At 42.3% G+C, this 14,187-nt stretch overlaps 1 protein-coding gene across 1 annotated transcript in view; it reads left to right on the plus strand.

Annotated features, from left to right (window-relative positions):
- atl1 (atlastin GTPase 1) overlaps positions 1-14,187 on the plus strand; it is a 47,112-nt gene that overhangs the window by 17,667 nt on the left and 15,258 nt on the right. The window contains exons 3-9 of the mRNA XM_014194332.2: positions 798-932; positions 5,112-5,216; positions 5,450-5,500; positions 5,672-5,728; positions 8,851-8,943; positions 10,668-10,806; positions 11,082-11,209. Of these exons, the coding sequence (XP_014049807.1) occupies positions 798-932; positions 5,112-5,216; positions 5,450-5,500; positions 5,672-5,728; positions 8,851-8,943; positions 10,668-10,806; positions 11,082-11,209 (708 nt within the window). The remainder of the gene's footprint in view (positions 1-797; positions 933-5,111; positions 5,217-5,449; positions 5,501-5,671; positions 5,729-8,850; positions 8,944-10,667; positions 10,807-11,081; positions 11,210-14,187) is intronic.

Raw genomic sequence — 14,187 nt, forward strand, 5'->3', positions numbered from 1 at the left:
GGGGTTGGCGGGTGGGTGGTGGGACACAATGCAGATAGCCCGGTTAGCCAATGTGCGGGAGCACTGGTTGGTCGGGACAATTGAGGTAGTATGTACATGAATGTATAGTTAAAGTGACTATGCATATATGATAAACAGAGAGTAGCAGCAGCATTTTGGGTGGTGCAGCTGGCTAAGACTTTTGGGTGGTGCAGCTGGCTAAGACGTTTGGGTGGTGCAGCTGGCTAAGACGTTTGGGTGGTGCAGCTGGCTAAGACGTTTGGGTGGTGCAGCTGGCTAAGACTTTTGGGTGGTGCAGCTGGCTAAGACGTTTGGGTGGTGCAGCTGGCTAAGACGTTTGGGTGGTGCAGCTGGCTAAGACGTTTGGGTGGTGCAGCTGGCTAAGACTTTTTGGGTGGTCAGATGTGTTTGTTAGATAGTGGTTCTTAAGCTCCAGACCCAGTGTGAGTGGGTGATGCAGGAAGTGGTATTATTGTTCAGCGAACACAGTGATGTCATGACTGGCATGGGTTCATGTCCCTTTGACCCGGTTAGGACCCATTCTCTCAGCATGAAAGCGACATGCTGTAAACTTTCCATCAGCATCTTGCAGTGACATAATGTGATGATGAAGATTATCGGATGATGTGTGATTTAGGTTAGGGAGTATTGGTGCATTCCCAGAAGCATTTTAACTGTGCCGTCTTTTCCCTGCATTTTGTCTCTGAATTCACTCACCTGTATATATATATATCATTGACTGGCCTGTATCTATGTATTGACTCATGCTGGGCTATATCTGTGTCCATACTCCCCAGGCGTCTGAGGAGTGGCTGGGGGAGGCAGAGGAGCCTCTGACAGGGTTCTCCTGGAGAGGTGGATCTGAGAGAGAGACCACAGGGATTCAGATCTGGAGCGAAGTCTTTCTGGTGGACAAGCCAGATGGACGCAAGGTACCAGAGCCTGACCTTTGACCTGTTGTCACTGTTTGGTTGCGTACCAAATGGCACCCTATTCTCTACATCGTGTCCTACTTTTGACCAGAGCCCTATTCCCTATGTAGTGCACTACATTAGACCAGAGCGTAGTGCACTACATTAGACCAGAGTGTAGTGCACTACATTAGACCAGAGCGTAGTGCACTACATTAGACCAGAGTGTAGTGCACTACATTAGACCAGTGCACTACATTAGACCAGAGCGTAGTGCACTACATTATTTATTTTTATTTATTTTTTTATTTCACCTTTATTTAACCAGGTAGGCAAGTTGAGAACAAGTTCTCATTTACAATTGCGACCTGGCCAAGATAAAGCAAAGCAGTTCGACAACATACAAAAACACAGAGTTACACATGGAGTAAAACAACATACAATCAATGATGCAGTAGAAAAAAATAAAAAATAAGACTATATACAATGTGAGCAAATGATGTGAGATAAGGGAGGTAATGGCAAAAAAATGCCATGGTGGCAAAGTAAATAAAGTATAGCAAGAAAAACACTGGAATGGTAGATTTGTAGTTTGAAGAAAGTTCAGAGATAAAATATAAATAATATGGTGCAAAGGAGCAAAATAAATAAAATAAATAAATACAGTAGGGGAAGAGGTAGTAGTTTGGGCTAAATTATAGATGGGCTATGTACAGGTGCAGTGATCTGTGAGCTGCTCTGACAGCTGGTGCTTAAAGCTAGTGAGGGAGATAAGTGTTTCCAGTTTCAGAGATTTTTGTAGTTCGTTCCAGTCATTGGCAGCAGAGAACTGGAAGGAGAGACGACCAAAGGAGGAGTTGGCTTTAGGGGTGACCAGAGAGATATACCTGCTGGAGCGCGTGCTACAGGTGGGTGCTGCTATGGTGACCAGTGAGCGGAGATAAGGGGGGTCTTTACCTAGCAGGGTCTTGTAGATGACCTGGAGCCAATGTGTTTGGCGACGATTATGAAGCGAAGGCCAGCCAACGAGAGCGTACAGGTTGCAGTGGTGGGTAGTATATGGGGCTTTGGTGACAAAACGGATGGCACTGTGATAGACTGCATCCAGCTTGTTGCGTAGGGTATTGGAAGCTATTTTGTAAATGACATTGCCGAAGTCGAGGATTGGTAGGATGGTCAGTTTTACGAGGGTATGTTTGGCAGCATGAGTGAAGGATGCTTTGTTGCGAAATAGGAAGCCAATTCGAGATTTCACTTTGGATTGGAGATGATTGATGTGAGTCTGGAAGGAGAGTTTACAGTCTAACCAGACACCTAGGTATTTGTAGTTGTCCACAAATTCTAAGTTAGAACCGTCCAGAGAAGTGATGCTGGACAGGCGGGCAGGTGCAGGCAGCGATCGGTTGAAGAGCATGCATTTAGTTTTACTTGTGTTTAGGAGCAGTTGGAGACCACGGAAGGAGAGTTGAATGGCATTGAAGCTCGTCTGGAGGGTTGTTAACACAGTGTCCAAAGAAGGGCCAGAAGTGTACAGAATGGTGTCGTCTGCGTAGAGGTGGATCAGAGATTCACCAGCAGCAAGAGCGACATCATTTATGTATACAGAGAAAAGAGTTGGCCCAAGAATTTAACCCTGTGGTACCCCCATAGAGACTGCCAGAGGTCCAGACAGTAGGCCCTCCGATTTGACACACTGAACTCTGTCAGAGAAGTAGTTGGTGAACCAGGCGACGCAATCGTTTGAGAAACCAAGGCTACTGAGTCTGCCGATGAGGATGTGGTGATTAACAGAGTCAAAAGCTTTGGCCAGGTCAATGAATACGGCAGCACAGTATTGTTTCTTATCGATGGCGGTTACGATGTCATTTAGGACCTTGAGCATGGCTGAGGTGCACCCAGAACCAGCTCTGAAACCAGATTGCATAGCGGAGAGGGACCAGAGCGTAGTGCACTACATTAGACCAGAGCGTAGTGCACTACATTAGACCAGAGCGTAGTGCACTACATTAGACCAGAGCATAGTGCACTACATTAGACCAGAGCGTAGTGCACTACATTAGACCAGAGCGTAGTGCACTACATTAGACCAGTGCACTACATTAGACCAGAGCGTAGAGCACTACATTAGACCAGAGCACTACATTAGACCAGAGCGTAGTGCACTACATTAGACCAGAGCGTAGTGCACTACATTAGACCAGAGCGTAGTGCACTACATTAGACCAGAGTATAGTGCACTACATTAGACCAGAGCGTAGTGCACTACATTAGACCAGAGCGTAGTGCACTACATTAGACCAGTGCACTACATTAGACCAGAGTGTAGTGCACTACATTAGACCAGAGCGTAGTGCACTACATTAGACCAGAGCGTAGTGCACTACATTAGACCAGAGCGTAGTGCACTACATTAGACCAGAGCACTACATTAGACCAGAGCGTAGTGAACTACATTAGACCAGAGCGTAGTGAACTACATTAGACCAGAGCATAGTGCACTACATTAGACCAGAGCATAGTGCACTACATTAGACCAGAGCGTAGTGCACTACATTAGACCAGAGCGTAGAGCACTACATTAGACCAGAGCACTACATTAGACCAGAGCGTAGTGCACTACATTAGACCAGTGCACTACATTAGACCAGAGCGTAGTGCACTACATTAGACCAGAGCGTAGTCCACTACATTAGACCAGAGCGTAGTGCACTACATTAGACCAGTGCACTACATTAGACCAGAGCGTAGTGCACTACGTTAGATCAGAGCGTAGTGCACTACATTAGACCAGAGCGTAGTGCACTACATTAGACCAGAGTGTAGTGCACTACATTAGACCAGAGCACTACATTAGACCAGAGCATAGTGCACTACATTAGACCAGAGCACTACATTAGACCAGAGCGTAGTGCACTACATTAGACCAGAGCGTAGAGCACTACATTAGACCAGAGCGTAGTGCACTACATTAGACCAGAGCGTAGTGCACTACATTAGACCAGTGCACTACATTAGACCAGAGCGTAGTGCACTACATTAGACCAGAGCGTAGTGCACTACATTAGACCAGAGCATAGTGCACTACATTAGACCAGTGCACTACATTAGACCAGAGCGTAGTGCACTACATTAGACCAGAGCGTAGTGCACTACATTAGACCAGAGCGTAGTGCACTACATTAGACCAGAGCGTAGAGCACTACATTAGACCAGAGCGTAGTGCACTACTTTAGACCAGAGCGTAGTGCACTACATTAGACCAGAGCGTAGTGCACTACATTAGATCAGAGCGTAGAGCACTACTTTAGACCAGAGCGTAGTGCACTACATTAGACCAGAGCGTAGTGCACTACATTAGACCAGAGCGTAGTGCACTACATTAGACCAGAGCGTAGTGCACTACATTAGACCAGAGCGTAGTGCACTACATTAGACCAGAGCGTAGTGCACTACATTAGACCAGAGCCCTATGGGTAGATTCTGTATGACGACTACATTTAAAGGCCCAATCTGTGATTTTATTTTTTTACAGATGTTTTTTCATCATGTAAATGTATCATCCAGACTGTTGTAGTACATGTAGAGGTAACTGCCAAAATAAAGGAAACACCTGAGTAAATGAGGGTTCTGGTGGCTCTGTTATGGTGCGGGGTTTGCATTTTCATGGCATGGTTAAGGTCCACTCGGCGCCTTAGAGGACAAGGTAAACACCAATAAATAGGCCTACACAGCCATTCTGAGTGATCACCTTCAACCTATGGGGAATCATTTCTATCCAGATGGGAGTGGTCTCTTTCAGGACGACAAACGCCCCCATCCTCACGGCACAAGTGGTTACTGAATGGTTTGATGAGCATGACAACAATATGTAAACTATATACGTTTGAATTTTTAATGGAAGAATTGTGTCACATCTTTCCTGTAGAGTTCCAGACACTTGTAGAATCTATACCAAGGTGTGTGTGTGTGTGTGTGTGTGTGTGTGTGTGTGTGTGTGTGTGTGTGTGTGTGTGTGTGTGTGTGTGTGTGTGTGTGTGTGTGTGTGTGTGTGTGCATGTTCTTTATTCTGGCAGTTACCTGTACACACCAATTTATTCTTAAAGAATATCCCTTTATGCATTCCTCACAAGCTTTAGTGAAACTGTAACAACATGAACAGTGTTTGAATGAAGACTTGTGTTCTCCCGTCTCGTCCCTCAGGTGGCAGTTCTACTGATGGATACCCAGGGCACGTTCGACAGCCAGTCGACGTTGAGGGATTCAGCCACTGTGTTCGCACTAAGCACTATGATCAGTTCCATGCAGGTACAATACCTCCTGCCTTAATAACCCCACTGGATTTCAACAGAAAATAATGAAATTGCTTAGAGACCTTGACGAGGGTAAGATCTTCTCTGCTATCCAGGATTACTTTTGTGGCAACAAAAAAGAAAATACGTTTTTTTTTTTTTTTTTTTATGTAGAAAATGTAATAACTTTCAAACACTTTTATGTTATATTATTATATTATTATTATTATTATATGTTATATTTCCCAGGTGTACAACATCTCCCAGAATGTCCAGGAAGATGATCTTCAACACTTACAGGTACAACAGACGGGTTGATGACATCATCTACAGTATCACTGAGGTCTTTTACTGTCGAGACGTTCAGATAGATGATGACCCCCCCCCCCTCCGAACATGTTGAATAAATTCACTTTACTTTAAATTCCTGATTGTGATCGATGTTGAATTGTAGTATTTTCCTGTTTGTAGCTCTTCACTGAGTATGGCAGACTAGCCATGGAGGAGACGTTCCTTAAACCATTCCAGGTAGGACATTTCCCTTCCTGTTATTCCGTTCCAGCCTTGTGCAAACGGACCATAGACTTAGATAGACAGCTCTAGTGCCCCAAAGCCTGTTTTAGCACGGGCAACGCCATTGAAAACTTTCACCAGTTTGAAATAATAAACTGAGTGGGACTTTCTATGGATTAAGAAAGAATCACATCGGGAGGGATCAGCCAACGAATGTAACTCCTGCGCAAACATTCCATAACCGCAGGATGAAATAAATCACCAACCTTGGATTTATACCTGTTCAGACAACACAAACCAGGTGGCAGTATGCACCTTTTCACTTTGTTTACTGACTCATACAAGTAGTAGAAGAAGAATTTGACTACTTTAAAATTGAGAATTCCCCTAATGGCGCTGCCCATGCTGTCACAGAAGCCATTATCACACAGATGCAAAGAAATGCCCTCTATCTACCTCTATGAACCAGACTGAATGCTGTGAAACAGAATATGAGCTTACACAATAAGGCTGGTTTAAAAAAATAATTCAGTTTACCAGAGCAGGAACTATTTACAGTGCCTTCAGAAAGTATTCATACCCCTTTGCTTATTCCACATTATGTTGTGTTACAGCCTGAATTCAAAATTGGTTACATTTTATTTTTTTCTCTCATCCATCTACAGTTGTAGTCGGAAGTTTACATACACTTAGGTTGGAGTCATTAAAACTTGTTTTTCTTGTTAACAAATTGTAGTTTTGGCAAGTCGGTTAGGACATCTACTTTGTGCATGACACAAGTCATTTTTCCAACAATTGTTTACAGACAGATTATTTCACTTATAATTCAGTGTATCACAATTCCAGTGGGTCAGAAGTTTACATACACTAAGTTGACTGTGCCTTTAAACAGCTTGGAAAATTCCAGAAAATTATGTCATGGCTTTAGAAGCTTCTGATAGGCTAATTGACATCATTTGAGTCAATTGGAGGTGTACCTGTGGATGTATTTCAAGGCCTACCTTCAAACTCAGTGCCTCTTTGCTTGACATCATGGGAAAATCAAAAGAAATCAGCCAAGACCTCAGAAGAAAAATTGTAGACCTCCACAAGTCTGGTTCATCCTTTGGAGCAATTTTCAAACGTACCACATTCATCTGTACAAACAATAGTACGCAAGTATAAACACCATGGGACCACGCAGCCGTCATACCGCTCAGGAAAGAGACGTGTTCTGTCTCCTAGAGATGAACGTACTTTGGTGCGAAAAGTGCAAATCAATCCCAGAACAACAGCAAAGGACCCTGTGAAGATGCTGGAGGAAACAGGCACAAAAGTATCTATATCCACAGTAAAATGAGTCCTATATCGACAAAACCTGAAAGGCCGCTCAGCCACTGCTCCGAAACCGCCATAAAAAAGCCAGACTGCGGTTTGCAACTGCACATGGGGAAAGATCGTACTTATTGGAGAAATGTCCTTTGGTCTGATGAAACAAAAATAGAACTGTTTGGCCATAATGACCATCATTATGTTTGGAGGAAAAAGGGGTAGGCTTGCAAGCCGAAGAACACCATCCCAACCGTGAAGCACAGGGGTGGCAGCATCATGTTGTGGGGGTGCTTTGCTGCAGGAGGGACTGGTGCACTTCACAAAATAGATGGCATCATGAGGATGGAAAATGATGTGGATATATTGAAGCAACATCTCAAGACATCATTCAGGAAGTTAAAGCTTGGTCGCAAATGGGTCTTCCAAATGGACAATGACCACAAGCATACTTCCAAAGTTGTGGCAAAATGGCTTAAGGGCAACCAAGTCAAGGTATTGGAGTGGCCATCACAAAGCCCTGACCTCAATCCTATAGAAAATTTGTGGGCAGAACTAAAAAAATGTGTGTGAGCAAGGAGGCCTACAAACCTGACTCAGTTACACAAGCTCTGTCAGGAGGAATGGGCCAAAATTCACCTAACTTATTGTGGGAAGCTTGTGGAAGGCTACCTGAAACATTTGACCCAAGTTAAACAACTTAAAGGCAATGCTACCAAATACTAATTGAGTTTATGTGAACTTCTGACCCACTGGGAATGTGATGAAATAAATAAAAGCTGAAATAAATCATTCTCTCTACTATTATTCTGACATTTCACATTCTTAAAATAAAGTGGTGATCCTAACTGACCTAAGACAGGGAATGTTTACTAAGATTAAATGACAGGAATTGTGAAAAACTGAGTTGAAATGTATTTGGCTAAGGTGTATGTAAACTTCCGACTTCAACTGTACATGACAAAGTTAAAACATATTTTTTGAACTTTTTCTAATTTATTGAAAATGAAATATGGAAATATCTAATTTATCGTACAAAAACAGGTTTTGAGAAATGTTTGCAAATGTATTAAAAATAAAAAACTGAATTACGTAAGTATTCAGACCTATGAGGCTCTAAATTGAGCTCAGGTGCATCCTGTTTCCATTGATCATCCTTGAGATGTTTCTACAACTTGATTGGAGTCCACCTGTGGTAAATTCAATTGATTGGACATGGTTTGGAAAGGCACACACCTGTCTATATAAGGTCCCACAGTTGACAGTGCATGTCAGAGCAAAAACCAAGCCATGAGGTCGAAGGAATTGTCCCCAAACTGAGCAGTGGGGTACAGAGATGAGATAGTCATTCATAAATCATGTTAAACACTTATTGCGCACAGAGTCCATGCAACATGCTGCTTGTGAAGAACATTTTTACTCCTGAACTTATTTAGGCTCGCTATAACAAAAGGGGTTGAATACTTATTGACTCAAGACATTTCAGCTTTTCCTTTTTAATTAATGTGTAAACATTTCTTAAAAATATCATTCCACTTTGACATTATAGGCTATAGTGTGTAGGCCAGTGACACAATCTCAATTAAATCATTGTTTTTGTTGAAAAAGCCAAGGGGTCTGAACACTTTCTGAAGGCACTGTACATCCTCTCTACTTTAGTAGCGTCTTGCTGTCACAAACTTGCCTTGCTACTGCACCTTGTTTATTTTTATACACTTTACTCTCTATTAGTCAGCACCTCTACATAGATTTTTGGGGTACTGTACATCAGCTCATGCTGTTTACTTTCTTACTGCGTGGTAACTTAGTGAACCTGTGTGTCGTTTCAGTCCATGATATTCCTAGTCCGGGATTGGAGTTTCCCTTACGAGTTTGGCTACGGACAGGAAGGAGGCATGAAGTTCCTGGAGAAGAGGCTCAAGGTCAGAGGTCACAGAGGATTATCGTGGTTCATCTAAAGATAACAACAATAACAACAACAACAGTTATATTAACAGTTTGTGATTCATTGAAACTAAAAAGGATGCTATTTATTCTACATCATCATGTAAGCTGTAATAATATTATTATTATTATAAGCAGACGATTTCATCCAAAGAAACGTACAGATCCCTGTGATCCCCCTGCAGGAATGGAACCCACAACCTCGGCATCAGTAGTAACAACACTGTTACCAACTGTGTTTGTGTCTCTGTCTGTGTTTGTCTGTGTCTGTGGTTGTATCTGTGTCTTTCTGATGTCGGTCTGTGGTTGTGTCTGTGGCGGTGCACGTCTGTGGCTGTGTGTGTGTGTGTGTGTGTGTGTGTGTGTGTGTGTGTGTGTGTGTGTGTGTGTGTGTGTGTGTGTGTGTGTGTGTGTGTGTGTGTGTGTGTGTGTGTGTGGGGTTGATGTCTGTCTGTGGTTGGTCTGTGGTCGTGTGTGTCTGTGGTTGGTCTGTGGTTGGTATGTGGTCGTGTGTGTCTGTGGTTGGTATGTGGTCGTGTGTGTCTGTGGTTGGTATGTGGTCGTGTGTGTCTGTGGTTGGTCTGTGGTTGGTATGTGGTCGTGTGTGTCTGTGGTTGGTCTGTGGTTGGTATGTGGTCGTGTGTGTCTGTGGTTGGTCTGTGGTTGGTCTGTGGTTGGTATGTGGTCGTGTGTGTCTGTGGTTGGTATGTGGTCGTGTGTGTCTGTGGTTGGTATGTGGTCATGTGTGTCTGTGGTTGGTATGTGGTCGTGTGTGTCTGTGGTTGGTCTGTGGTTGGTATGTGGTCGTGTGTGTCTGTGGTTGGTCTGTGGTTGGTCTGTGGTCGTGTGTGTCTGTGGTTGGTCTGTGGTTGGTCTGTGGTTGGTATGTGGTCGTGTGTGTCTGTGGTTGGTCTGTGGTTGGTCTGTGGTTGGTATGTGGTCGTGTGTGTCTGTGGTTGGTCTGTGGTTGGTATGTGGTCGTGTGTGTCTGTGGTTGGTCTGTGGTTGGTATGTGGTCGTGTGTGTCTGTGGTTGGTCTGTGGTTGGTATGTGGTCGTGTGTGTCTGTGGTTGGTCTGTGGTCGGTCTGTGTCGTGGTTGGTCTGTGGTTGGTCTGTGGTTGGTATGTGGTCGTGTGTGTCTGTGGTTGGTCTGTGGTTGGTATGTGGTCGTGTGTGTCTGTGGTTGGTCTGTGGTTGGTATGTGGTCGTGTGTGTCTGTGGTTGGTCTGTGGTTGGTATGTGGTCGTGTGTGTCTGTGGTTGGTCTGTGGTTGGTATGTGGTCGTGTGTGTCTGTGGTTGGTCTGTGGTTGGTCTGTGGTTGGTCTGTGGTTGTGTGTGTCTGTGGTTGGTCTGTGGTTGGTATGTGGTCGTGTGTGTCTGTGGTTGGTCTGTGGTTGGTCTGTGGTTGTGTGTGTCTGTGGTTGGTCTGTGGTTGGTCTGTGGTTGGTCTGTGGTTGGTATGTGGTCGTGTGTGTCTGTGGTCGTGTGTGTCTGTGGTTGGTCTGTGGTTGTGTGTGTCTGTGGTTGGTCTGTGGTTGGTCTGGGGTTGGTATGTGGTCGTGTGTGTCTGTGGTCGTGTGTGTCTGTGGTTGGTCTGTGGTTGTGTGTGTCTCTGGTTGGTCTGTGGTTGGTCTGTGGTTGGTCTGTGGTTGGTCTGTGGTTGGTCTGTGGTTGTACGTGTCTGTGGTTGTGTGTTCTAGATCTCTGAGAACCAGCACGAGGAGCTGCAGAACGTTCGTAAACACATCCACTCCTGCTTCACCAACATCTCCTGCTTCCTGATGCCTCACCCCGGACTCAAAGTGGCCACCAACCCGAACTTCGACGGCAGACTCAAAGGTGGACTACATCATGATCACCCAGGCTTCATACACACAGCAGTTTCTTTCCTACAAAATATACAGTAATTGTCTGATCAAATTCCATATAATAGAAAAGGTCAAGGAATTATGACACCATGACAAGAAGGATACCAGTAGGTTTTTTTCTATAGGCCTCCTATTCCTCTCCCTAACCTGTGTGCAGAGGGTCGCTGGTTCACGTCCAGGTCAGGGTCATCAGCCTCTACTGTTTACATAACGACCCTTCCAATCTTCTCCCTAACCTGTGTTTAGAGATCGACCGTGAGTTCATCAACAACCTGCAGATCCTGGTCCCGTGGCTGCTGAGTCCTAAGAACCTGGATGTCAAGGAGATCAACGGCAGTAACATCACCTGTAGAGGCCTGCTGGAGTACTTCAAGGTTAGAGACAGAGCTTTTGATTGAAGAGATGTTACTGTATGTAGCTACATCTATATGATACTGTATGTATATGATACTGTATGTACCTACATCTATATGATACTGTATGTAGCTACATCTATATGATACTGTATGTACCTACATCTATATGATACTGTATGTATATGATACTGTATGTACCTACATCTATATGATACTGTATGTATATTATACTGTATGCACCTACATCTATATGATACTGTATCTATATGATACTGTATGTATATGATACTGTATATATCTATATGATACTGTATGTATATTATACTGTATGTAGCTACATCTATATGATACTGTATGTATATTATACTGTATGTAGCTACATCTATATGATACTGTATGTATATGATACTGTATGTAGCTACATCTATATGATACTGTATGTACCTACATCTATATGATACTGTATGTATATGATACTGTATGTAGCTACATCTATATGATACTGTATGTATATTATACAGTATGTAGCTACATCTATATGATACTGTATGTATATGATACTGTATGTAGCTACATCTATATGATACGGGGAAAAAAATGTATGAAATGTATTCACTACTGTAAGTCGCTCTGGATAAGAGCGTCTGCTAAATGACAAAAATGTAAATGTAATACTGTATGTATATGATACTGCATGTACCTACACCTATATGATACTGTATGTATATGATACTGTATGTAGCTACATCTATATGATACTGTATGTATATGATACTGTATATATCTATATGATACTGTATGTATATGATACTGTATGTAGCTACATCTATATGATACTGTATGTATATTATACTGTATGTACCTACACCTATATGATACTGTATGTATATGATACTGTATGTACCTACATCTATATGACACTGTATGTATATGATACTGTATGTACCTACATCTATATGATACTGTATGTATATTATACTGTATGTACCTACATCTATATGATACTGTATTTATATGATACTGTATGTATATGATACTGTATGTACCTACATCTATAGGATACTGTATGTATATGATGCTGTATGTACCTACATCTATATGATACTGTATGTACCTACATATATATGATACTGTATGTACCTACATCTATATGATACTGTATCTATATGACACTGTATATATCTATATGATACTGTATCTATATGATACTGTATATATCTATATGATACTATATGTACCTACATCTATATGATACTGTATGTATATGATACTGTATGTACCTACTTCTATATGATACTGTATGTATATGATACTGTATGTATCTATATGATACTGTATGTATATGATACTGTATGTACCTACTTCTATATGATACTGTATGTATATGATACTGTATGTATCTATATGATACTGTATGTAGCTACATCTATATGATACTGTATGTATATGATACTGTATATATCTATATGATACTGTATGTATATGATACTGTATGTACCTACATCTATATGATACTGTATGTATCTATATGATACTGTATGTAGCTACATCTATATGATACTGTATGTACCTACATCTATATGATACTGTATATATCTATATGATACTGTATGTATATGATACTATATGTACCTACATCTATATGATACTGTATGTATCTATATGATACTGAATGTACCTACATCTATATGATACTGTATGTATCTATATGATACTGAATGTACCTACATCTATATGATACTGTATGTATATGATACTGAATGTACCTATATCTATATGATACTGTATGTACCTACATCTAAACATATGTTTTGTTAAGAAACATTCAAATGTATTGTACCTGTCAAAAGTTTAGACACATCTACTCAAGGGTTTTTCTTTATTTTTACTATTTTCTACATTGTAGAATAACAGTGAAGACATCAAAACTATGAAATAACACATATGGAATCATGTAGTAACCAAAAAAAAAACTGTTAAACAAATCAAAATATAACCCTTTGCCTTGATGACAGCTTTGCACCCTCTTGGCATTCTCTCAACCAGCTTCACTTGGAATGCTTGGAATTTCATAGTTATTTCATTGGTCAGCAGCATACCACCCTGCATCCCACTGCTGGCTTGCTTCTGAAGCTAAACAGGGTTGGTCCTGGAGGGGAGACCAGATGGTGTTGGAGGGCCAGTTGGAGGCACCCTTTTCTCTGACCTAAAATTTTGTTGGGGGACATTGCCCTGTGTAGGGTGCTGTCTTTTGTAGGCGTTTTAACCCCAGTGTCCTGGCTAAAGTCACAATCTGGTCTTCATACTGTACCACCGTGGACACCTAATCGTCCCCTGTAACTATACCCCAGGTTGTTGCTGTAAATGAGAACTTACCTGGTAAAATAAAACATGTTTTTACAACAGTTTTGAAGGAGTTCCCACATATGCTGAGCACTTGTTGGTTGCTTTTCCTTCACTCAGCAGGCCAACTCATCCCAAATAGCCTTCATTGGTAAAATTGCCCTTTCACAGCCTGGAGGTGTGTTTTGGGTCATTGTCCTGTTGAAAAACAAATGATAGTCCCACTAAGCGCAAACCAGATTGGATGGCGTATTGCTGCAGAATGCTGTGGTAGCCATGCTGGTTAAGTGTCCCTTGAATTGTAAATAAATCACAGACAGTCTCACCAGCACAGCACCCCCACACCATGACACCTCCTCCTCCATGCTTCACGGTGGGAACCACACATGCGGAGATCATCTGTTCACCTACTCTGCGTCTCACATAGACATGGCGGTTGGAACCAAAAATCTCCAATTTGGACTCATCCGACCAAAGGACAGATTTCCACTCGGTCTAATGTCCATTGCTCGTGTTTCTTGGCCCAAGCAAGTCTCTTCTTCTAATTGGTGTCCTTTAGTAGTGGTTTCTTTGCAGTAATTTGACCACGAAGGCCTGATTCACGCAGTCTCCTCTGAACAGTTGATGTTGAGATGTGTCTGTTACTTGAACTC

Source organism: Salmo salar, chromosome ssa01, assembly GCF_905237065.1.
Source record: "Salmo salar chromosome ssa01, Ssal_v3.1, whole genome shotgun sequence".
NCBI lineage: Eukaryota > Metazoa > Chordata > Actinopteri > Salmoniformes > Salmonidae > Salmo > Salmo salar.